This window comes from Neovison vison, chromosome 5 (genome assembly GCF_020171115.1).
Source record: "Neovison vison isolate M4711 chromosome 5, ASM_NN_V1, whole genome shotgun sequence".
In the NCBI taxonomy this organism is placed as follows: Eukaryota; Metazoa; Chordata; class Mammalia; order Carnivora; family Mustelidae; genus Neogale; species Neogale vison.
This window is the reverse complement of record NC_058095.1, coordinates 66,733,714-66,759,343: the sequence shown is the minus strand read 5'-3', so window position 1 is coordinate 66,759,343 and position 25,630 is coordinate 66,733,714. Positions and strand designations below refer to the sequence as shown.

The following is a 25,630-nucleotide window of genomic DNA, read 5'->3' as shown; positions in this document are numbered from 1 at the left end:
CCAGTTAGATAAAGAAAAATTGAAGAAACTGGCAATGTCTGGCTTGAAGAGAGGACTGGGTGTCGGAGGGGGTGGGGAGGGAGGCAGGGTATGCTACACGGCAGCCCTCAACTTTCTGAAGGTCACTTGCATGGCTCTCACACACCCAACTAGAACCAGCTGGTGAAGCTGTAGAGAAACAGAATATTAGCTTGTGGATATTCTGAATACAACCCCTTTCTCAGAAAAGTTGTTCTGCAAATATCATCTCCCAGTCTGTAATTTGCCTTTTCATTTTCTTTACAGGGTCTTTGGACAAGCACAGGTCTCTACTTTGGATAAAGATCAATTTATCGATTTTTCTCCTTTATAGCTCATGTTTCGTATGTCTAAGAAATCTCTGCCTAATCCCAAACCATGGATTTTAGTTTTTAGCTCTGACATTTAGGTCTATGATCCATTTTGAGTGGATTCTCGTGTGCTATGAGGAAGAAGGTTCATTTTCCTCCTATACATATATCTTGATGTCCTAGTACCGTAAATAAGAAAAGACTAGCTTTTTATCACTGAACTACCTTGGCATGTATGTCAAAAATCAACTGACTCTATATATTTGGGTCTACTTCTGTATTCTCTGTGTCTACCCTTGTGCTGATATCACTCTGCCCTGATTGTGCAGCTTAATAGTAAATGTGTCCACGTACTGTTAGTCTTTCACTTTTCTCTGCCCCCCCACCCTATATGTCTGTCATTCTAGTTTCTTTAAATCTTCCAGTTATGTTTTATAATCATCTTGTCAACTGGTCAACTTCTACAAAACACCCTGCAGGAATTTTTATTGTGATTGTACTGAATCTTGGATATCTTGTACAGCATGGAGAGTCAATACTGTATAACATATTTGAAAGTTGCTAGGAAAGTAATCTTAAAAGTTCTCATCACAAGAAAAAAAATTTGAGATCATTTTGCAACGTACATAAATATCAAATCCCTATGTTGTAGACCCGAAACTAACACAATGTAAGTCAGCTATACACCTCAAACATCATCACCACCACCATCATCCTGGTGAAAACCAGCACCTTAACATTAACAACATTTGCGTCTCTTGATTTATTTAAATCTTTAATTCTGCTCAGTTACAGTTTATATCGTATAAACCTTACAGACATTTTGGTAAATATATTCTTAGAATTTTATGTTTTAGGATGCTACTGTAGATTGTAACCTTTTTTAAATTTCAATTTCTGACTGTTAATTGCTGCTATATAGAAATGTACTTCATTTTTATATATTAACCTTATAATATTTAGCATTGCTAAACTTAGTCCTAACCCTTTTTTTTTTAATAGACTCCTTAAAATACTACTGTCCAAAAGACCTTTCTGTGACAACAGAAATGTTCTGTACTGTGCATACATGGCTAGTCACAACCATACTGGATAAAGCAACCTTAGGAATGTCTACATAAATGATAAGGTCTTCTGCAAAGAAAACCAGTTTTACTCCTTCCATTACAATTTACAGGCCTTTTCTTTTTTGCCTTTTTGCACTGGCTAGGACTTCCAGTGAAAGTGTCCTTGCCTCCTTCCTAGAATTATGCAGTCTTTCCCCATTACACGTGATTTTAGCTGTGAGTTTTATCAGGTTAACGGGGTTCTTCTATTCTGTTCCTAGTTTCCTGAGAGTTTTATCGCTAGTGGTTGAATTCTGTCAAATTCTTTTTTTTCATCTACTGAGATGATCATAGGTTTTTCTTTTTATGATGAATAACTCCAATTTTTTCCTTTAAAAAAAAGATTTTATTTATTTATTCTGGAGAGAGAAAGAGAAAGAGAAAGTGAGCATGAGTCGGTTGAGGGAGGGACAGAGAGAGGGACAAGCAGAGTCCATGCTAAGTGCAGTGCTCAATGTGGGGCTTGATTCTAGGACACTGAGATCACGACCTGAGCTGAAGTCAAGATGCTTAGCCAACTGAGCCACCCAGGCATCCCAGCAACTGATTTTCAACTATCAAAGCAAACCTGCTCTCCTGGGGTACACCCCACTTGTTATGATGTATTATCCTTTTTATATATTGATGACTGGGTTCCTTGTATTTGTTTACTTACTAATTTGAGAGCACTAGCGGGAGAGATCTCAAGCAGCCTCCCTGCTAAGTGTGCAGTCTGATGCAGGGCTCAATCTCATGATTCTGGGCCAAAACCAAGAGTAAGATACAGCCAGCTGAACCACCTAGGCACCCCTTCTTGTATTTTTGCTAAGGATTTTATATGTATGTTCGAGAGAGACACTAGCTTGTAGTTTTCTTTTCTTGTATTATCTTTGGTGTTAAGGTAATGCTAGCTTCATACAGTGTGTTGGAAAATATTACCTCTTCTTCAATTTCCTAGAACTTTGTCTAGAATCAGTATTATTTCTTCTTTAAATTCCATCTAGGCCTGGAGCTTTCTTTGTGGGAAGGAACCTGATGTTCTCTCTCCCACCCCCCAATTTCGTTGTTATGACTGACATAATACCATGTAAGTTTAAGGTGTACAATGTGATAATCAGATAAATATATATTTTGTGAAATATTACCACAATAAGATTAATACATCCTTCACCTCACATAAATACCTTTTTAAAAAATACTAAGAATACTTAAGATCGATTGCATTAGCAACTTCCAAGGATATAATACAATACTAACTAGAGTCCCCACGCTATGCATTAGATCTCCAGAACTAATCCATTTTCTAACTGGAAGTTTGTATCCTCTGACCAACATCTCTTCATTTCTCCTAACCCCCAGTCCCTGGTAACTACTATTTTACTCTGTTTCTACGAGATCAGCTTTTTTGGATTCCACATGCAAGAGAAATCATACAGTATTTGTCTATGTCTGACTTATCTCACTAGGCATAATGTCCTCAAGGTCCATCCATATTGTCACAAACGTCAGGATTTCATTTTTTTTTAATGGGTAAATTTTCTTGGTGCATTCAACGGTCAGTGCCACTTGTGTTATTTCTATGTAACACCTGGCTATTATAAATTATGCAGTCAACATAAACAGGGGGTACAGGTATCTTTCTGAGGTAATAATTTCACTTTCTTCAAATATATACCCAGAGTAGGACTGCTGGATCTATACGGTAGTTCTATTATTAATTCTTTGAGGACTCCTCATACTATTTTCCAAGGTGCTTGTACCAATTTCCATTCCCACCAACACTGAACAAGGGTTCCTTTTTCTTACATCCTTGTCGACACTTGTTATTGCTTATCTTTTTGGTAACAGTTATCCTAAAAGGTATGAAATGATAGTTTACTGTGGTTATAATTTGTACGTCACTAATGATTTGTGATATCAAGCACCTTTTCATGTACCTTTTGGCCATTTGTAGGTCTTTGGAAAAAGGTCTTTCTGGGTCTTTTGCCCATTTTTAAATTCAAAATCTTTTTTTCTATTCAAGTCTGTATATATTTTGGATAGTAATTCCTCAAATTCAATTTAGCAGACACAGTATTATTCAGGCTACCTATTTCTTCTTGAGTGAGCTTTGGTAATTTATGTATTTCAAGAAATTTCTCCATCTCATTCAGGCTGTTGAATTTATTAGCATAAAGTCATTCATAAGATTCTACTATTACCATTCTAGTAAATTTAGGATCTGTAGTGATGTCCCCTTTTTCAATCCTGGTATTGGTAATTTCTATCTAATCTCTTCTCCCTCCCCACCCCAGTCTTGGTAGAGGTTTATGAATGTAACTGGTCTTTTTAAAGAGCCAGCTTTTGATTTTTCTCTATTATCTATGTAACTGATATTCTTTTTTTTTTTTTTTTTAAAGCCCAACATGGGGCTTGAACTCATGACCCTGAGGATCCTGAACTGAGATCAAGAGTCAGATGCTTGGGGCGCCTGGATGGCTCAGTTGTTAAGCACCTGCCTTCGGCTCAGGTCATATCCCAGAGTCCTGGGTTTGAGCCCTGCATTAGGCTCCCTGCTCCCTCTCCCACTCCCCATGCTTGTGTTCCCTCTCTCACTGTGTCTCTCTGTCAAAGAAATAAAAAATCTTAAAAAAAAAAAAAAAAAAAGATTCGGATGCTTAACTAAGTCACCCAAGTACGCCCCATATTCACTTTTATCTTCACTATTTCCTTCTTTGGGTTTAATTTACTCATTCCCTAGTTTAAGACAGAAGATTGAAAACTTTTTTTTTGTCTAATATAAACATTTAATGCTATAAATTTCCTTCTAAGGACTGCTTTAGCAGAGTTCTACAGATACTGCTGTTTTCATTTTAATTCAGTCCAAAATATTTTCTAACTTCTATTTTGATTTCTTCTTTGACCAATGGAAGACTAAGAAGTATGCTATTTAATTTCCAAATACTTGGGGGATTTCCCACATATCCTCCTGTAACTGACTTCTTGTGTAATTCCTTTGTGGTAAGAAAACAGACTGTATATTTCAATCCTTATAATTTCCTGAAAATTGTTTTATGGCCCAGAATATAGTATATCTTGATAAATGTTGTATTTGCAAGCCAAAAGAGTATCTGCCGAATGCACAGTCTATACATGTCCCTTGAGTCAAGCTGGTTGACGGTGCTGTTCTATTCATTACTGAGACATTATCCACTATGGATTTGTGTATTTTCCTGGTAGTTCTAGCAGTTTTTGCTTTGTGTGTTTTCAATCTATTATTAAATGCATAACATTTAGGATTCTTGATGTCTTTTTGATGAACTAATCTTTGTATCATATAAAATGTCTTTCTTTTTGCCTGATAATATTCCTTGATTTGAAGTTTACTCTGACTTGTAGTAATACATGCAGTCCAAATTACTTTTTTTTTAAAGAGTTTATTTATTTATTTGACAGAGAGATCACAAGTAGGCAGAGAGGCAGGCAGAGAGAGAGAGAGGGAAGCAGGCTCCCCACTGAGCAGAGAGCCCGATGTGGGGCTCCATCCCAGGACCCTGAGATCATGACCTGAGCTGAAGATAGAGGCATAACCCCCTGAGCCACCCAGGTGCCACAGTCCAAATTACTTTGGATAATGTCTGCATGGTACATCTTTCCCATTCTTTTACTTTTAGCCTTTATATTTATATTTATATTTAAAGTCGGCTTCTTACAGATAGCATCTAAGTAGGTTCTGCCACTTTCTAATCAGATAATGTTTTAACTAGACTATTTAGATCATTTGCATTTAACATGGCAATTCATATTATTTCATTTAAACCTGCTATCTTGCTATTTGTCTTTCATTTGTCCCACTAGAGTCTTTCTTCTCTTTTCCCCCTTTTCTTGAGTTCTTTTGTACTCAGTATTTTTTTTTTTAGGGTGTGGTTTCTACAGATTGTGTTTTCTCCCGATTGTGGGTCAAGTTTTTCTCCTTCCTTGCATACCCAGTAATGCAGTGGGTGGCAGACACTGTTATTTTTACACTGTTGAGTGCTGAACTTTACTGTGTTCCTTTAAAGGATTGGCCTTTGTTTTGATCCTTTCCAAAGTTGCTTTTAGGCTTGGTTAAATGTTTTATTCTAGGGCTAATTTAGCTCTAGTATTAAGGGATGTTTCTGAGGACACTACTCAATGTCTTGTACATTATGAGATCTATCCACACCAGTCAGTAAGGATGTGACCTATTCCTAACCCCATGTTTCAGGAATTGCTCAGCCTACTAATTTCTGGTAGTTTGTTTCCCTCCCAATGGGCATTTTCCCCCAACACATGTATAGATCAGTATTTGGCCAAGGACTTCAAGGGACCTCTCAGAAAGAGATAAACTTTGGAGTTTTCTTTCTGTGAAGCTCCTTTTCTAGTAACGTGCTCTATGACTTCTAGCCACCCTGGGCTATCCAAACTTTGATTTCTGACTCTTCAATTCAGCAACACTATGAACTTTGGTAGACTCCCCCTCCCTGTACTTTGGAAACTGCTTCTGGGCAGTGAGCTAGGGATTGTGTCAATGTTACCCTTCTTTCAAGGATTACAGACCTCTTCTGCCTATTGTCCAGGATCTGGAAACAGCTGATTCATTTAGTTTGTTAGTTTCCTAGTTGTTCATGATGACAGGGCAGTTTCTAAAGGCAAAGAATCTGCCTTATGTCTTTTTTATGTATCTAGAATCTAATTTTTCAAAGGCAAAAGAATCTGCCTTATGTCTTTTTTATGTATCTAGAATCTAATTCTTTTCAGTTTTATACAGGCTGGATCAGAACACAAGTCATCCTTACCTTTGTAGACTTCTCTAAAGGTTGATCATACTGTGCCTGTTGCATAACATCACTGACTATCATTTTAGCAATCTTCCAAGCTAGTTCTTCTTGGGCCTAAAAACAAAACAAAAACCCAATGACTCAAACTGTTGATAATGGTTATTATTAGAAAAATCAAGACTTACATTATTAGTGCTCTAACACAACTATCTACGCATATCATGTCTACCCCGTGGATAAGCAGCACATTCCAAGTATGAATGGACCTGCACCACCCTCTGGCCATGCTACATTAACGTGCTGTTCACGCGCTGTCTTCTAGGGCCTAGTACCTACTTCTAGGTACTGGGTACCCAACATCCTGACTATTTTCACATTAGATGATCAGAGCAAAAATTTTTCTTTTTCCACTCACACCTCTCAATGTACTAACTAGTCAAAGAGCAATCCTTTTCTGAAAACTGACAGTGAAGAAGGAAAAAGTTGAGCTTTTTGATTCTACTGATGCAAACTTGAAGGCGCGGATATTTTTCAGTGGCCAGAATCTCTGAACTAAAGATCCTGCACTGCCCCCCCGTGAGGCTACTGTTAGATGCTAACAAGGGCCACCCCTTCTTGGTCCGCCTGGAGCAATGCGCCATGACACTTGAACATGGGAACTAAAGAAAGAGAAAACTTGAAACCTTACTTAGACAGGAATTTCTTTACATGAAAAGTAGAATTTACCTCGTCAGTATTTCCTTGCACCCATTTCTTCATAGCTTGTGAGAACATGGATCCTAATAAATGAAAACAAAACTGAGTGTAGATTTCATGCATAATTTTATATTTAAAAAGTGCTCTTATTCAAAAGCTACTTCCAGAAATGGATATTCTTTTTTTGCACATTCTTGTCTAAAGCGTTAAGGAATATTACCATTAATTAAAATTGATTATCTCCATTAATAAGTATTTAACTTGCAAAAACCATGGTTCAAAAGACTTCTGAAAGGCTATTTCAGAATTCTGGACTTTTCTTTCTTCTATTCTCTTCTATCCTCTAGTGTTAGATTTTCAGCAAACCTTAAGCAAGCAGAAGAAAACTGTGGCCAGGATTTGGTCTTAGATAAGAATCCAGCGATACATCAGGAGATATCAGTCCACTTGCTATATATTCAAACTGTTCAGACCAGCTCCTATACAAAAGGGCTTCCAGTAGAGATTACGTTATTACATGCTTTATCTCTGGTTTGTATAAATTAGCTGTGTAAGAACAGAGCTTTAACCAGCCATGCTGTGTCTGAGCCATGGCACACCTCAGTCTCCCAGGAGATACATAAGAGCCTACCCACATCTGTACTCAGGTCTGAGGAATTATAAAAACATAGGCTAGCCACTTTTTCCATGAATTAAATACATAGCTTATCCTTTCATTACCACAAATAGGCTCCTGACCTAACTCTGCTTTCAATCAAATGCTGGTGGATTGTTTCTTAGGCAAGGTCCTGATTATTTCAATAACTGGATTAGAACAAAAAACAGCATTCATGAAAAGTATAAACCCTTAATAATTTTCAGTATTAGCTGAAAGTCTGAATACTGGTCTAGTTAAACTTTATGGCCAACAAGGGCCACAATATTACACGTTCTGCCTACAGCTGCAAATGGCTGTTGAATTGCCCAGTTGCTGCTCCCTCTATGGACTCATCCAAAGAGTCACACTGCTGACATTCTCCTACTTGCTTAATGCTCGCTCTCCTTTTTTTTCCCTCCCAAATACCCACATATTTGACTCCTTTCTGTATCTTCTGTCCTCCTTTAATATAGAACTTCTCCAGGACCCCATCCCCAGCCTTCTTTTCTCCTTCACCATATGTTCTCTGGGATAGCTCATCACCTCTTTTGACTTTGACTTCCTTCAAAACACAAATAATAAAAAAACCTGTTCTTGGGTGTTAAATTCGTACTTACATATTGTCCTAAGGTGTCTCAAACTTATGTGCTCCAAACTGAGTGTCTGTTTCCTACCTACTCTTTTTCTTATATCTTCTCTCAGACATTAATTTAATCCTTTATTAAAAATTCACACCATAGGGGCACCTGGGTGGCTCAGTGGGTTAAGCCTCTGCCTTTGGCTCAGGTCATGATCTCAGGGTCCTGGGATTGAGCCTGGAATAGGGCTCTCTGCTCAGCAGGGAGCCTGCTTCCCCCCTCTCTCTGCCTGTGATCTCTCTCTCTCTCTCTCTGTCAAATAAATAAGTATTAAAAAAAAAAATTCACACCATAAATTTTCACCCAGAGAACCCATATTAAAAAACTCAATCCAACTTTCTCATTTACTCTCTATATGAATCTGTCCCCAAATTCCACCCTGAATGCAGTCTCTTGAATTTCCCTTTGGAAGACTTAGAAATCTGACCTTTCAAATTCCTGCTACCACTACCTACCTTCAAATCCTCTTCTATCTACATTACTAGCTAATCCTACTACCTGACTGGTCTCTCTGATATCAATTCATTCCTCTACCACTGCCAGAAAAATGCATCTAGTTGGTACTCTTGCTAAAGCGAGGTGGGGTGGGGGGCACCTGGCCGGCTCAGTTGGTGGAGTGTGTGACTCCTGATCTCCAGGAGCCCATGCTGGGTGCAGAGATTACTTAAAAATAAAATCAAAGGGCACCTGGGTGGCTCAGTCAGGTTAAGCACCTTTCTTTGGCTCAGGTCATGATCCCAGGGTCCTGGGACTAAGCCCCATGTGGGCTCCCTGCTCCGCAGTAGCCTGCTTCTCCCTCTCCCCCTCTGCCTCCAGCTCTCCCTCTCTCCATGCTCTTACTTGCACATTCTCTGTCTGAAATAAATAAATAAATAATCTTTAAAAAAAAGAAAGAAAGAAAGAATTCCTGAAGCTTACATGACAGGAACCCAGGCTTCTTACTCTGAAACACCAGGGCTTTCACAACGTAAGTACTGTTTCATCGCCCACCACTGCACCCAGGCACTAGGACTAGCCACTATACGTATTCACAACATCTTTTACAACTCCTTGTTATACTTTCTCCAAGAGGATTTGAAAGCAACTTTTTAAAAAGATTTATTTTAGAGAGTGAGCGCATGTGTGCACCGTGCACAATAGTAGGGGGTTGGTGGTTGGGTGGGGGCCTGTGGAGAGGGAGAGAAAGAATCTCTAGAAGATTCCCCACTGAGCGTGGAGACGACCCCAGGGCTTTTTTTTTTTTTTTTTAAAGATTTTATTTATTTATTTGACAGAGAGAAATCACAAGTAGATGGAGAGGCAGGCAGAGAGAGAGAGAGGGAAGCAGGCTCCCTGCCGAGCAGAGAGCCCGATGAGGGACTCGATCCCAGGACCCTGAGATCATGACCTGAGCCGAAGGCAGCGGCTTAACCCACTGAGCCACCCAGGCGCCCCCGGACCCAGGGCTTTATCCCATGACCCTGAGATCATGACCTGAGCCGAAATCAAAGCTGGACGCTTGACCGAGTCACCCAGGCACCCCTGAATGTAACTTTCAGAATTACTTCGCTTGCCCTGAAAGCAAGTTCCCATACTTTCAGAAGCCTCTGAGATACTCAAAGCTCAATTCTTTCCTCTGTGTTCTTATCAGTATATAAAAAACCAAACTGAAACTATAGTGTAGTAAATGATGACCATTCTTGCAGCTATCCTCAGGAAGGAAGGAGAGGAAGCCGAGCTGAACTGTCACAACAGTATTCTGAGCCAAAGCCCCTAGATTGCTGTTAATCTGCTCTGTGATTCCTACAGGTTATAATTTCCTGGATCCTCAACTGCTTCATTTGCAAAATAAGGAGGTAGTATGCACCGCTAAGGAATCTCCATTACTTGGGGTCTGAGAATGCTTGGGAGTAGGGTTCTATCAGTATCCTCAGAATAATAAAGTAATCTGGAAAAGAAAACTGAGTGGGGACGCCTGGGTGGCGCAGTTGGTTAAACGACTGCCTCCGGCTCAGGGCGTGATCCTGGAGTCCCGGGATCGAGTCCCACATCAGGCTCCCAGCTCCATGGGGAGTCTGCTTCGCTCTCTGACCTTCTCCTCGCTCATTCTCTCTCTCACTGTCTCTCTCTCTCAAATAAATAAAATAAAATCTTAAAAAAAAAAAAAAGAAAACTGAGTGTGTTGGTTTAAAAAACAATACTTTTCTTAAATTAAAAAAATATGATCCATAATCTTACCACCTAGATAATCTCTGAAGAAATTCCTTTAGAATAATTAAAACAACAAATATTTAATTAGTGCCTATCTGCGGTAGGTATAATTTTAGAATCAGGGAATACAGTGCTAAATAAGACAGACAAAATCCCTGCTCTCAGACAGGTGATATTATACTCATGGAAGAGAAATAGAGTATAACAAGTAGGCAAATAAATGAGTTAAGATAGTATCAGACACTGGTAAGAAAATAAAGAAGTGGTATGTTAGTGGTACAGATAAGCTGAGATCATGTGGCCTGGGAAGTCCTCTCGGTCTGTTTGTTTTTTAAGATTTTATTTATGTACTTGACAGAGACAACAGTGAGAAAGGAAACACAAACAGGGGCAGTGGGAGAGGGAGAAGCAGGCTTCCTGCTGAGCAGGGAGCCCAATGTGGGGCTCCATCCCAGGAGCCTGGGATCATGACCTGAGCCAAAGGCAGATGCTGAACAACTGAGCCACTCAGGTCCTCTCTGAAGAGCGAATACTTGCCATGAGAAAGAGCTCACGAAAGCCATGGCAGGGAGAACGGCAAATGGAAAGGCCCTAATAGAGAAGGGACCTCAAAAAAGAATAAAGGAGATTCTAGTTAGATCCTAGTCCATGAAGCAGAGAGTGGCTCAAGGCAAAGTTGTAGAGGCAGGCTGGGAATATTCAAAGGTCACAGCAAAGAGGCGAGCCAAAGCAACGGGAGAAGAGGTGGGTGGGTAATTAAGCAGTAAAGTAGATAGGGTAAGAAAATTCAAAAAGCAGAGGAAAAGGGTATAACAGAAAGAAGGCATCTCCCTCTTCTCATCCTTCCACTACGTTACATGCTTTGTGTATCCTTCCAGGAAATATATTACATATATTCTTCTAAAAATATCATATTCAAATCAAGACTTTAGGTACAAATTCCAGCTCAGGAGAAACACAGGTGAGAAAGGAGTGAGCTAAATAGCACGGCCAGAAAAATCCAGAAGGTAGGGCATCTGACAGAATTAGCATGACAGGCTTGTGCCGAGTCAGGGTCACAAAAGAGGGACTAAGCTAGATTAAAATAAACTCCAAGTTTATGTTCTTATTTGTATGCTTAGCACATAGCACTGTCTCCAGTCTTCTGAGTAAATGAATGGAACCTGCTGGCTCCTACTTTAGGTCATTTACTTACCACAAAAATACATTTAAAGACATGTCTGGACAGCTGAAGGAAGCACTGGGATCTGTGGATGCATTTACTCAAACTGCAGAAATTACTATTAATTACTTCATGTGGGAACATCTCAATTACATTAATAATGCGAGTAACTTGATGGACCAGCTTGCTGGTGGATACAGAACCCTGCTGCCTCTACCTTCAAGCACAACCCAAATCTGACGGTTCTCCCACAACCTAAATCACGACCACCATCCTCCTCCTCTCCTTAGACCACGAACCTTGTTTCCCTGCCTCTCCTCTCAAACCCCTCCATTCTACTTTCCAAACAGCTGCCCAAACCACACCTTTAAAACATGAGTCACATCCTGGGACGCCCTTTCTCCAACTTCCAACACTTCGAACTTCCTACCATGGTCTGTGAGAACCGTCCGAAGCCTACCGCCTCCTCAGCTCATCCCCCTTCCACCGCGCTGGTCCTGCTGCTGCCTGATTGTGCCGGGCTCTTACACTTCAGGGCTTGTCTTGGTCCTTCTGCCAAGAACCCCTTCCTGCAGTCTTGCCAGGGCTTACTCCCCCATTTTGCTCAAGTCTCTACTCGAAATGCGACTTCCTCAATTGAGACCTTTCCTGACAACCATTTTCTTTATTTCTTCCTTCCTTCTTTCCTTTTTCTTTTTTTAAGTAGGCTTCAGGCCCAGCGTGAAGCCCAATGCGGGCTTGAGCTCACAACCCTGAGATCGAGACCTGAGCTGAGATCAAGAGTCAGATGCTTAAATGAGCCACCCAAGAGCTTCTCCAGACAACCCCTTTTATTTTTTTATTTTAAAGATTTTAATGTGTTTATTTATTCTAGGGAGCGAGAACATAAGCAGGAGGCGGGGGAGGGAGAGAGAATCTCCCAACCCTGAGATCACGTCCTATGTCAAAATTAAGAGTCGGACGCTCAAATGAGCCACCCAGGCACCCTTGACAACCACTTTTAAAACAGAACTCCCCATTATTCTTACGTTTATACATGTGTGTACACACACACAGTATATATCTGTTTACTGTCTCTTCCACTATAATGTGAGTTCTACAAGGGCTGGAGATTTCCTTTGCTTCTCAGAATCTATAACGACAGAGGCATAGAGCACGCATTCCTATTTTAGAACGAATAAGTAAATGCGTAATATGAAGAGACTCAATAAGCAGAATGAGCAGAGATAGAGTGTGGAGGAAAAAGCTTCTTGTTTATCTTTAGCTGCTAACTACACCTCTTGATTTGTATGTATGTGTATATATGCATCTATCCCTGGAAGCACCCAACACCCGTACTCCAGAGCAGGAGCACTTGTTCGTGAGGTGTCAGAGGAGTAAGACCAGCTTTTCAAAAAAATGAATGAGCTAAGAAATTCTCTTAATCTTGGAGATGCCATTATCCTCACTGACAGAAGCTATCTGAGGACAGCACAGAGCCCTTCCCAGCAAGTCCCCTGCAGAACTTGTCCAGCACTCCCTCTGCTTCAAGGTGCCCAGTAACCTCTTCCTCCAGCTCAGGTTTGACCTAACCAAAGACGCAGCTAGACTCTGAGTTTAACAGCAGGATCGGTATCTTCTAACCCGCCCCCTGAATATGAGTGCACAGAGTCACTCAAAAATTATTTACTGACTGAGCTGTGAAGACTTCTTTCAGTCTTTAAACTTTTCCTGACCATGTACTTCAGACTTCTTTGGCAAAATAGGAAATAAAATCAATTATTTAAATACACTAAAAGGTGAAACAGGTAACAGGCCCTTTTTCTGGTCTAAATTATTTCAACAATTGTTGCATTTTTTGCTTACTCTGTCAACGTAGATCTGACCCAAAAGTAGACTGCGCCTCAACATAAAGTGGTGTAATTCATTCAAATAACAGATGCATCAAAAATTAAACATAATATGGGGCGCCTGGCTGCCTCGGTCAGTAGAGGAGCACGCAACTCTTGATCTTGGGGTAGTGAGTTTGAGCCCACATAAAGTTTATTTAAAAAAAAATTAAAAATACACATAATAGGAATGTAGTCCTATTAAATTTAATAGGAAGATTAACAATAGCTCTCAATTTTAAACACACTATCAAAACAGAATACTTTTTCTTTTTAAAAAATTTTTTAAAGATTTTATTTATTTAGTTGAGAGAAAGAGAGAGGCAGCGAGTGTGTGTGCACACAAATGCAGGGGAGGTAGAAGCAGAGTCCCCACTAAGCAGGGAACCTAATGTGAGGCTTGATGCTAGGACCCTGAGATCATGACCTGAGCCAAAGGCAGACGTTTAACCAACTGAGCTACCCAGGCACTCCTGGAACATTTTCTTCTTACAAAAGTTAGTATCTTTTACTCAAGACAATACTGTCAATCCAATCACACTGAAAAATTTCTAGATCCCAAGTGAATGGATCCACACTGGTTTCCAAAATCTTCTTGTGTAAGACAAATTGTTTGGAAGTTGAGATCAGTCACAAATAATGTTCTTGTCAAAAAAGACTTCCAGGTTTAACAATTGACTGAGCACTCTCCTGCTGATTAAACAAAGGATTTGAATTTCAACCTATTAATATTTTCCACAAATATTTTATAATAACTTTCAGCAAATAAGAGGAAATTTAATGAACTAAAGGATGTCAAAATAAATATTAAGTCCAACCTTGACTGGGTATTCACCATCCTTAAATAGAAAGGTGACAAATATTCTTTCATAAAGATGTGCCTTCTGTCATGGTGAAGCAAGTTCACGAACTTTCTTTCTTTTTTTTTTTTTAAAGATTTTATTTTATTTATTTGACAGACACAGATCAAAAGTAGGCAGAGAGGCAGGCAGAGAGAGGGGGGAAAGCAGGCTTCCCGCTGAGCAGAGAGCCTGATGTGGGACTCGATCCCAGGACCCTGGGATCATGGAAAAGGCTTCTTGTCTATCTTTATGAAGATATGAACTGAAGGCAGCGGCTTAACCCACTGAGCCACCCAGGTGCCCCACGAACTTTCTTTTTATATAAATTTTTTAAGATTTTATTTATTGATTTGACAGAGATCACAAGCAGGCACAGAGGCAGGCAGAGAAAGCGGGGGTGGGGTGGGGGAGGGGGAAGCAGGCTCCCTGCTGAGCAGAAAGCCCCATGCCCAGCTCGATCCCAGGACCCTGAGATAATGACCTGAACCGAAGGCAGAGGCTTTAACCCAATGAGCCACCCAGGCGCCCCAGTACATGAACTTTCATTCAAGGAGATGCAACTACACACAGCCCTTGGACTCAGTTGTGATATAAACACAAGTGAGAGATAAGGCAGTTATTTCATAAGATAAACTGTTTGTATCTTAAATGATCCTTCACTTACAGTCAATGACTAATGTGAGTGAAGGCTTAACAGAGTATAAAACACCACAAACCTTTTGATTTCTTTACATCAGGTTCAGGCTCAGATTCTCGGATGAATTGCCCCAAGTCACTTACTCTTCCAAATGTCATCTTCCTATATAAGTACAAAAAGAAGAACGTGATTTCTAACAATTAATTTTAAATTAAGGAAAGAAAAATTTTATTTTATTTTATTTTATTTTATTTTTTTAAGATTTTATGTATTTATTTGACAGAGAGAAATCACAAGTAGATGGAGAGGCAGGCAGAGAGAGAGGGAAGCAGGCTCCCCGCTGAGCAGAGAGCCCGATGCGGGACTCGATCCCAGGACCCTGAGATCATGACCTGAGCCGAAGGTAGCAGCTTAACCCACTGAGCCACCCAGGCGCCCTGGAAAGAAAAATTTTAAAAACATTATAGATAGCTCATGTTATTCAGAGCAGGGCTTATTTCAAATAGAACTGTTCCCCAAAGAAAGCAAAATTAACCTTGAATTCAATGTAATTTTATTCAAAATCCCAGAAAGGTTTATGAAACATGATGCATGAAGAGATAGCTCACAATTCTAAAATATATATATAAGAGAAAAGTTATAAGAGCCAAGATAATTCTGTAAAAGAGATAAAAAGGTAGGAAGCTGCCCTAGATCAAAATGTGTATTATAAAGCTAAAGTAATTATATATCCTATAAATTTACAACAATATAAAACAAAGTTAAAAGGCAAAGAACACAGTGAAAGATCTTATTTAACAGATATTACTAATCAATAATGAAAGCTAAAAAACATACAGAATTCCAAGTCACTAAGAAATCATCCAGGAAAAAAATATAAAAAGGAGATGAATGGTCAGTTCACAGTAGAAAAACCTGAACAACCAACAAAAGAAGCTTAATCTCAGGAGCAGTAGTCCAGATTGGTAAAAAGTCAAACATCTGATGTTATTTAATGTCAATAAAGATGTGAGGAAAATTAGTATTTTTATTAATGGGTGGTAAGAATGCAAAATATACATATTTTTAAAGGTAAGTCAGTAAGATCTATTAAAATTTAAAATCTTCTTCATGGTATAAGAAAGTCAATAAAAGGAAGTCTTCTGCTATTCGGTGTATAATAGTGAAAAATTGCAAACAACTTAAATACTCATCAATACCAAAAGGGCCGAAGAGTGGCCACAGTTATGAGCCGTAATTAATATTATATGTAGAATACTAAAACATAGTTAAAATTAGGTAAATCTGTATAAACTAACAAAGAAAAATCTCCAAAACTCACTGTGAATGAAAGCATGCAATACCGAACAGAGTGTGATGTCAATTACTAGAAATAAGCAAACAAAAATACATACTATAATGTTAACAGTGATTATCCTGAGTAGGAAAAGGAGAGAATGAGTAGTGGAGTGTGACCACAGGGGACATTAGCTTTATCAATTTAACTTTTATAAGGGATTAATGTATTTGTAATTAAAAGGTAAAAAAAGAAAAAGAAACTCTGTGATGCCAAGGTATTATTTCACTTTGGGCACAGTGGGTCTTACTTTAGGGCTACTGTTCCTAGTAAGTCCTCATTTCAAATGTGATTGCAATACACCAACAGATACAAATTTGTCTCCTTTGAGAAAAATTTCAGGAAGATGCCAAAACCATAACCCTAAAACAAACACTGAAAACTATCTTTAAAGATGTGGAAAAGTCATTACTTCTCTATTTCTGACCCATTTTATACACTATCTGTTAAAATTAATTTATTTTACACACCAAAATACTTATAGAAGTAAACCATCTTGCAATGGACAGACTTATTTATTTTTTTTTAGATTTTATTTATTTGAGAGAGCACAAGCAGGGAGAGCAACAGGCAGAGGCAGAGGGAGAGGGAGAAGCAAGCTCCCTACTGAGTAGGGAGGCAGCTGCAGGGCTCGATCCCAGGACCCTGGGATCAGGACCTGAGCCAAGGCAGCCGCTCAACTGACTGAGCCACCCAGGCACCCCAACAGACTGTCTTAATTAAGGCTGTAAGTAAATGAACCAACCATTCCCTAATAAATACAACCTTTGCTAATTAATCCAAAAGGCTTACTGTCCACCATTTGCCAATAAGTGGCACAGCCAAGATTAAAACCGAGGAAGTCACTCCTGAGCCTCCACTCTTAACTGTGGTCTACTGGATACTCTATGTAAAAATGTTAACAGTAGATTATAAACAATTTTTAAATTTTAAATAAAAAAATAGAAGATGCAAAATTCAGTAGACTTGTAAAAATTCTTGATACCAGTTAAACTTACCCTGCGTATGTCCGCTGATACAGAGATTCTGGGTCCAGACTCGCAGCATCCACAATTATCGCTTCATCAAAATTTTTCAGAATTTTAACACTGGCTTTTTTCATACTGGACTACAAGAGAAATTGTAAAATTAATAGTTACTCAGGAATCAAACAGTCCTAAGTTTGGATTATGACAGAGTTGTATAAAATCTTCGGTATTTGAAATACATGTAATTCTCACTCAACTTCATCATTATGGAGATGTCGAACAGCAATGATTATGAAATTACACCTCAAAATACAACTATGGGAGGAAAGTACAATATTACAATGTACAACATACACTATTTATTGCCAAATCTGTTTGTCTTCTTAATGATCTATGTTCCAACAAATGTGCTATCTTCACAGGGATTACCTTCCCAAGTATGCCGGACTCGTATCCACCCAGACATAGTTCAGCTAACTTTTACAAATAAACATGAATCCTTCTGACTTTCAGTGAGGCTACGTAACAAAGGAAAAGCTAAAGAAAACTTTCTAAAATGACCAGCTAGATGAGTATATAGTAAGTTCCCATCCAGCATGTCATCTCCCACTCCTCATCCCACAAAAAAGTCAGAATTGGTATTTCTAGGAAATACTGGAGCCACGGGTTTTCCTAGATATTCCACCTCTAAAAATTCAATTACAGCTGACTTAGCGCCACAGAATGACTAATATATGATTATTCACTGTAGCATTGTTTAAAAAAACAAAAGATGGGAATGTGCTTAATATACATGACTAAGGTATAGGTTAAATTAAAATAAAAACTGAACAGACAGTTATTATAGAACACACCCTACAGTGTGGGGGGAGGGAGTTCTCTTTAAGTACCAAGAAGGGTAAATAATTAAAAAGAGGCATCAGGGCGCCTGGATGGCTCAGTTGGCTAAGCGCCCCCTTCAGGTCAGTTCGGGTCCTGCACTGGGCTCCCGGCTCAGTGGGGAAGTATGCTTCTCCCTCTGCTTCTCCCCCTTTCCAACCCCCGGCTTGTTCTCTCCCTCTCGCTCACTCTCTTTCTCTCAAATAAAGGTATCCAAAAGAAAACTATTAGAGCTAACAAATGAATTTAGTAAAGTTACAAGGTACAAGATCAGCACGGAAAGTTTATTCCTATGCATTACCAATGAAGAATAAGAAAATGAAATGAAGAAAATAATTCTAATTATAATGGCATCAAAAAGAATAAAATATTCAGAAAAAAAAGACCCATGGAAATAAAAAACTTGTACACTGAGACCCTACAAAACTATGATGAAAGAAATTAAAGACAGTTTAAGTAAGTGGATGACATCCCATGTTCATGGACTGGAAAAAGACTTAATACTGTTAAAATGGGAACAGAGCCAAAAGGAACCTACAGATTCAATGAAAACCCAATTTTAAAATTCATATGAAATTGAGGGATCCAGAACAGCCACAATAATCTGACAATTGAATAAAACAAAGTTGGAGGACACACAGTCCTGATTTCAAAACTTGTAAAGCTGTAGTAATCAAAACAATGTAGTACTGGCATAAGATACATGTAGATCAATGTAGCAGAACTGAGAGTTCCAGAAATAAATTTAAGGTCAAATGATTTTTGACAAAGATGCTAAGATCGTTCAATGATAAAAGAATAGTTCTATCAACAGATGGTTCTGGGACAACTAGATATCCACCTGCAAAAAAAAAAAAAATAAAGTTGGCCCTACCTCACACAACATGCAAACTAACTCAAAATGGATCAAAGGCCTAAAACTCTTAGAAGAAAATACAGGTGGGTATGGGGAGTGACTGCCTAATGTTCCATTTGCGAGGTTTCCATTTGGGGTGATGAAAAAGGCTGGAACCAGATAGCGGTAATGGTTGCACAACACTGAATATATACTAAATGTCACCGAATTAGACACTTCATAATAGTTAACTTTGTTAGGTGAATTTTATCTCAATTTTTAAAAAAAACTATATTTCTATATGCTTACAATGAAAATATGAATATAAGAAAAAATTCCCTTTATAATAGTATCAAAAAGAATAAAATATTTAGGGGCGCCTGGGTGGCTCAGTGGGTCAAGCCTCTGCCTTCGGCTCAGGTCATCATTCCAGGGTCCTGGGATCGAGCCCCACACCGGGCTCTCTGCTCAGCGGGGAGCCTGCTTCTTCCTCTCTCTCTGCCTGCCTCTCTGCCTACTTGTGATCTCTCTCTGTCCAATAAATAAATAAAATCTTAAACAAAAAAAAAAAAGAATAAAATATTTAAAAGAAACAAGAAATGCAAAACTGATACTTGAAAACTACAAAATGTTACTGGAAGAAATTAAAGAAGATTTGAAATAAATGAAAGGTATCCTACGTTCATGGGTCAGAATATTTAATATCATTATATGGCAATTTGTCCCAAACTGATCGATGGAACTGATGCACGTCCCCATCAGAATTCTGGCTGGAGTCTTCATAGAAGTTGACAAACTGATCCTTAAATGCATGTGGAAACTCAAGGGACCTCGAATAGTCAAAACAATCTTGAAAAAGAAGAACTAAGTGGGAAGACTCACTTCCTTCCTGATTTCAAAACTTGTTACCCAAGCAAAGGTAATTAGGACAGAGTTAAACACTTGTCATTTCAGCTAAGAATTCTACTTCTAGGTGTGTGTGTGTGTATATATATATATATATATATGAGAAATGAAAACCTATATCCACACAAAAACTTGTACAGCAGCATTACTTGTAATAATCAAAAGACAGAAACAATCCAAATGTCCATCAATTGATATATAAATAAAATGTGGTATGTGTGTACAACAGAGTATTATTTGGCCATAAAAGGAATAGAGTTCTGGGGTGCCTGGGTGGTTCAATCAGTTGAGTGCTGGACTCTTGATTTTGGCTCAGGTCATGATGTCAGGGTCCTGGGACCGGACCCAGTGACAGGCTCCCTGTTCAACGGGGAGTCTGATTCTCCCTCTGCCCCTCCCCTTAGCTCACACTGTCTCTCTCTCTCTAGTAAATGACTTTTTTAAAACTACCACAACAAACAACAAAACAAACAAAAAAAGGAATAAAGTGCTGATACATGCTAAACATGGCTGAACCTTGAAAACAGCACACTAAATGAGAGAAGGCTGTCGCAAAAGACCATACATCATATGGTTCCAATTATATGAAATGTCCAGAATAGGCAAATCTATAGAGACAGAAAATAGATTAGCAGTAGCCTAGGGCTGGAAGAATTGGAGGATATGGATGGTATTAGTTAAAGGGTTTCTCAGATGAAAAACTTTAAACTGGCTTTGGTGACAGTTGAGCAACTCTATGAATATACTAAAATCACTAAATGATACAACATAAATGGGTGAACTGTATGGAATATGAATTATATCTCAATAAAGCTGTACTAAATAAAGAGTATATATAAACTGATTTCAATTACGTAACTAAATAGGTAAAACTAACCTATGCCATCAAAAATCAGGATAGTAGCTACTCTAGCAGGGAGGACGGGTGACTAGAAGAGGGCACAAGAGGGTTTATGACGTACTGAAAATGTCATGTTTCCTGTCTGGATGCTAGATACACAGATCAAGTCTTTATGAAAATTCTTCAAGCTACATATAGTTATGATATACTGAGTTTTCTCTATATATACTATACTTCAACCTAAAATGTAAGAATATATTTTAAGGTCAGCAGCTAGAACTTTTAAGTGCTGAAGTAACAACTAAACATTCTAGCCTATCTCAAAAAACAAAATGGCAACCACATTCGGCAGGTCACCAGCTACATAAACTAAATAGGAAGAAAACGTACTAAGGAGAGCCTTGTTGATGGTGATAAGCAGGACTGTCACAGAAACTAAGAAAATTTATCCAAGGCCCGGTGTCAAAAAATCTGAAGTGTTATGTATGTGTCAACAGTGTGATGTGAAAATAATTATGCTACGTTATGCTGAAGAACACTAGACAGGGAATATGTTCTGGCTCTACACTTGCTGTGTGATTTTAATACAATTAGTTAACTTCGTAGTATCTTTCTAGATCTCTTCTCTTGGCGACAACCCATTTCATCCAATTTGGGAAAGAATCAGGTAAGGTTTGATACAGGAAAGCACTCCAAAAAACGAAAAAAGATTAAGGAAATGTACAACGGCACTACAGTTCAAAATGAAACCAGAAACTCTTCAGTGAAATACAATATTAAGAATTGTGAAGAATTATTCTATTCCTGGGTGGCACAATTGGTTACGTCTGACTCTTGGTTTCAGCTCAGGTCGGATCTCAGGAAGATCAAGTCTGCTCTGTACAGTGTGGAGTCTCCTTGGGGTTCTCTCTCCTCCTCTCCCTCTCCCTTCTCTCCCTTCTGCTCAGGCTCACATGCACTATCTCCTCAAATGAATAAGTAAATCTTAAAAGAAAAAGCATTTCAAATGTAGTCACTAAAATTTCCCAAATAATTCCACAAAGAGCTCTTCAAAGGCTATAAATGCATGACATGTTGTCTGATTACTGAAAGCCACAGCTGGAGTGTCAGGCAGAGTAACGGCCTGAATGAAACAACACAGTACCTTCCAATATAATACACCGTTAATCACTATGACATGTTTATTGAGACATATACTAAGTAAGGCTAATTTTATTTTCTACTTTGTTTCTTCTATGACAAAAACTTCCAAACCGTATCTGCTACTGGTATTTGAAGGAAAGGATCCATACACATCTCTTCCGATCGCCAGAGGCTAACTGATGAGTACCTGAGAAGCTGAGCTGTCCGGACCACTGGGGTGAGAGTCCTCAGGAGGGCCCACAGAGCCGTGGGCAGTCAGGGAAACATTTCCTCCCAGAAATTCATCTCCTCGGACCGAATGGATGAGATCATTCAAATACTTATAATAAAGATTGCTGGACAAAAAGCCAGGCAAAAAGACCTGGAAGAGAGGACAAACATCATTTAAAAAGTGGATTCAAATACAATTAAAACTTTGTTTGAGGGATGCCTGGGTGGCTCAGTTGGTTAAGCAGCTGCTTTCGGCTCAGGTCATGATCCCAGTGTCCTGGGATCAAGTCCCACATCGGGCTCCTTGCTCTGCGAGGAGCCTGCTTCTCCCTTTGACTCCGCCTGCCTCTCTGCCTGTCCGTGCTCACTCTCTCTCTCTCTCTCTGACAAATAAATAAAATAAAATCTTAAAAAAAAAAAAAAACACCACTTTGTTTGAAAACAAAGTTTTACACACAATCCCTCCAGCTAGCACACAGGGCTTTGCTCTTCCTTGCTACGCTCCAAGTATTACCCCTTCGTGTACAGTTTATGTTGTGACTAAAATTACGAGTACAATTTATAGATGTCCCCCCACCCAAAAGCTTGCCATAAAACTATTACATAGACTTGATATTTAGACTTCTTACTGACCAGAAAACATGCAGGGAGTGGATCTAATCTGAAATGAGATTTTTCTGGTTATAAAGTCTTTATGTACATATTATTATTATTATTATTTTTTACTTCTGAATTGATTTCCTTAAGATAAATTATCAGGCGTTTGATTATTGAGTTAAACAGTGTGAGTGTTTTAGCTTTTTTTTTTTTTTTTAAAGATTTTATTTATTTATTTGAGAGAGAGAGAGAATGAGAGAGAGCGCATGAGAGGAGAGGGGTCGGGGAGAAGCAGAGATGAGCAGGGAGCCCGATGTGGGACTCGATCCCAGGACACTGGGATCATGACCTGAGCCGAAAGCAGCTGCTTAACCAACTGAGCCATTCAGACACCCTATTTTAGCTTTGATATATATGGCCAATTTACTCTTTTTTTTTTTTTTTAAGATTTTTATTTATTTATTTGACAGAGAGAGATCACAAGTAGACAAGAGAGGCAGGCAGAGAGAGAGAGGAAGGGAAGCAGGCTCCCCGCTGAGCACAGAGCCCGATGTGGGACTCGATCCCAGGACCCTGAGATCATGACCCGAGCCGAAGGCAGCGGCTTAACCCACTGAGCCACCCAGGCGCCCCTGGCCAATTTACTCTTCAGAAGGATGCTGTCAATTTATATCACTGGCAATATATCAAGGTCTCTGTTTTGACACAGGCTTTCCAACACCAGATATGTTTTTCCAAATCACTGTTAATAAGTGCATAATGATAATATGGATATTTTTATTTACATTTAAAAATTGTGGGTGGGGGGATGGGTAAGCCTGGTGGTGGGTATTATGGAGGGCACATATCACATGGAACACTGGGTGTGGTGCATAAACAATGAATCTTGGAACACTGCATCAAAAACTAATGATGTATTTTATGGTGACTAACATAACACAATAAAAAAAATAAAAATTATTAATGATGCTGAATAAGTTCCCATGTTTATTACTGGCATTTCCTACTACCAACTTTTCCTTCAGAGCAGTTAGCACATGACTGTAAGTTGTCTGTGTTTAATGTGTGCCTTCATTATAGACAGAGGTCCAGGAGGGCAGAAGCCCCGTTTCTTCTATCGCTGAAACGCCGATACCTAACACAAAAATTCTCAAAGTACTGATAAAAAATCATCCACATCTTTTTCTCATTTATCTACTTGACAGAATTCTTAAAATCAGTGAAAGTTCTTTACATATGCACATTTTATAAGAAATATTTTCACATTGTTTTTCTCTGTATTTTAATTTTAGTTTATTAAGAAAATTTACATTCTTTATATGATACAGATTTGGAACTTTTCCTTTACGATCAGAAAGATTTTAATTTTAATCATGAAAAAATTTTCATCTCTGGGCAATAGCTGATACTCTATTCAGTTTACCATGAGCTTTTTAATGATTTGATTTTTATATGTAACTCTTCCACATTTCTGAAATTCAGTTTTTACATGTATTATTCAACAGTGCTAACTTAATCCTTTCCCACCTAGATACACATGACATATATATGCAACATAACTTCATGGGCTTATCCTGGGCTCTGTGCAATTCCTGGTAAAATCTGCTCTAGTTCATTAGAAAAAGAAATCATTCACAAATTCTAATACCTTATTATTAAGCTATTAGTAATACCCCACGAGTTACAATATACGAAACTAGTGTTCAAACCTCATTGATAGATACTGATAAAATGTTTGGGTCATTTTAAGCAAATTTGCCTAATACTGCTATCTAATTATTTTTGAAAATTTAATAATAAAGGCAGTAATAATAGCCACTAACATATTTTAATGCTTTTATGTGTTGGACGTAATAGTAAGAAAAACTTTGTATGTCTTACCTCATTTTCCTCCTTAAAGTAACTTTTAGGTAAGTATCCAAATTATCTCCATTTTAAAGGATAACAGAAACCGGAATTAAAGAATTTCAGTAACAGCCTGAAGTCACTCAGCCTAACAAGGCTAAAGTAATACATACAAAGTCAGACTCAAGGCCTCTGCTCTTAACCACCATGCTCCACTGCTTCAATTTTCCAGTTTTGTTACACTTGGTTTTTTCCCATGTTATGTTTTCTGGGTTTCACCAGTAAAAACTTCCTGCAGTTTAATATTTTTGAAGTTCTTGGTTACCTTCTCCATGGTTGTCCAGGCCTGACGTAATGGAGTTGTGAAACAGTTAGGGAGTGGCCCACCTTCCCTGCAGATATTGGATTCAATTTCTAATCGCACAACATCATCAAATCCAAGAGGATGTGTGGCCTGGAGGGAGAAATACCTGTGGTATAAAGACAGCCAAAGTCAAACCAAATTGCCTAGCCAGGATAAGCAACTTTTGGCACCTACTCTTCTATGAGGCTACTTGATTCAGCCTGTGGACCTAGGACTTGAGAGCTGGCTTCTAGAAGCCATGCTGCAACCTTTATTCCCACAGCCCCAAAGGTATCTGGGTCAACTTGCTACCTTTCTCTGTCCTTCCATCTTCCTCAGTTCTTGTTTTAAGATCGCTGAGGGTCAGACTACAAAAAGAAAAAGAAACCAATCACACATATTTAATGGGCCCCTATTCTCTGTTCAACACCCAGGAGACAGAAATGGACTTAAAAGAGGGTAAGACACAGTTCTTCCCTCTGGAAAGGGAGCAGAAAAGATCTCTGCATCAGACACAATGAGAAAACACCACTGTAGCTACAAGGCACAAGTCAAACATGCAGGAATTCAAACTATGATAGCGCCGAGGGTCAAGTAGATGGATTTCAGGTATTTGGATAGAATGACAGGACTTGATGAGGAGTGGGTGTAGAAGGGAAAAGGAGTAATCAATGATACCTCAAAGATTTCTAACTTCACAAGATATAATGCAAAACTACTGTTTTGGTAAGTGGATTATAAGGTAGACACCAAAAAAAGGATTAAAAGCAAAAAATATATGCAGGTTCTCTTCCAAGCATTCTAGGGACTTCTAAATCTTATCTATGATACAAACACAGAAAGACTGATCAGGTATGATTGTGAT

At 38.8% G+C, this 25,630-nt stretch overlaps 1 protein-coding gene across 8 annotated transcripts in view; it reads right to left on the bottom strand.

Annotated features, from left to right (window-relative positions):
- AKAP10 (A-kinase anchoring protein 10) overlaps nucleotides 1-25,630 on the bottom strand; it is an 81,660-nt gene that overhangs the window by 3,457 nt on the left and 52,573 nt on the right. For 2 of the 8 annotated variants that reach the window (XM_044249214.1, XM_044249218.1), the window contains 6 exons: nucleotides 24,748-24,892; nucleotides 21,958-22,131; nucleotides 17,197-17,306; nucleotides 14,942-15,024; nucleotides 6,919-6,971; nucleotides 6,211-6,306 (listed from right to left, as the gene is read on the bottom strand). In XM_044249214.1, the coding sequence (XP_044105149.1) occupies nucleotides 6,211-6,306; nucleotides 6,919-6,971; nucleotides 14,942-15,024; nucleotides 17,197-17,306; nucleotides 21,958-22,131; nucleotides 24,748-24,892 (661 nt within the window). Of the gene's footprint in view, nucleotides 1-6,210; nucleotides 6,307-6,918; nucleotides 6,972-13,912; nucleotides 14,077-14,941; nucleotides 15,025-17,196; nucleotides 17,319-21,957; nucleotides 22,132-24,747; nucleotides 24,893-25,630 lie in introns of those variants that run through there. The other 6 variants (XM_044249219.1, XM_044249215.1, XM_044249216.1 and 3 more) reach the window with 6 other exon arrangements.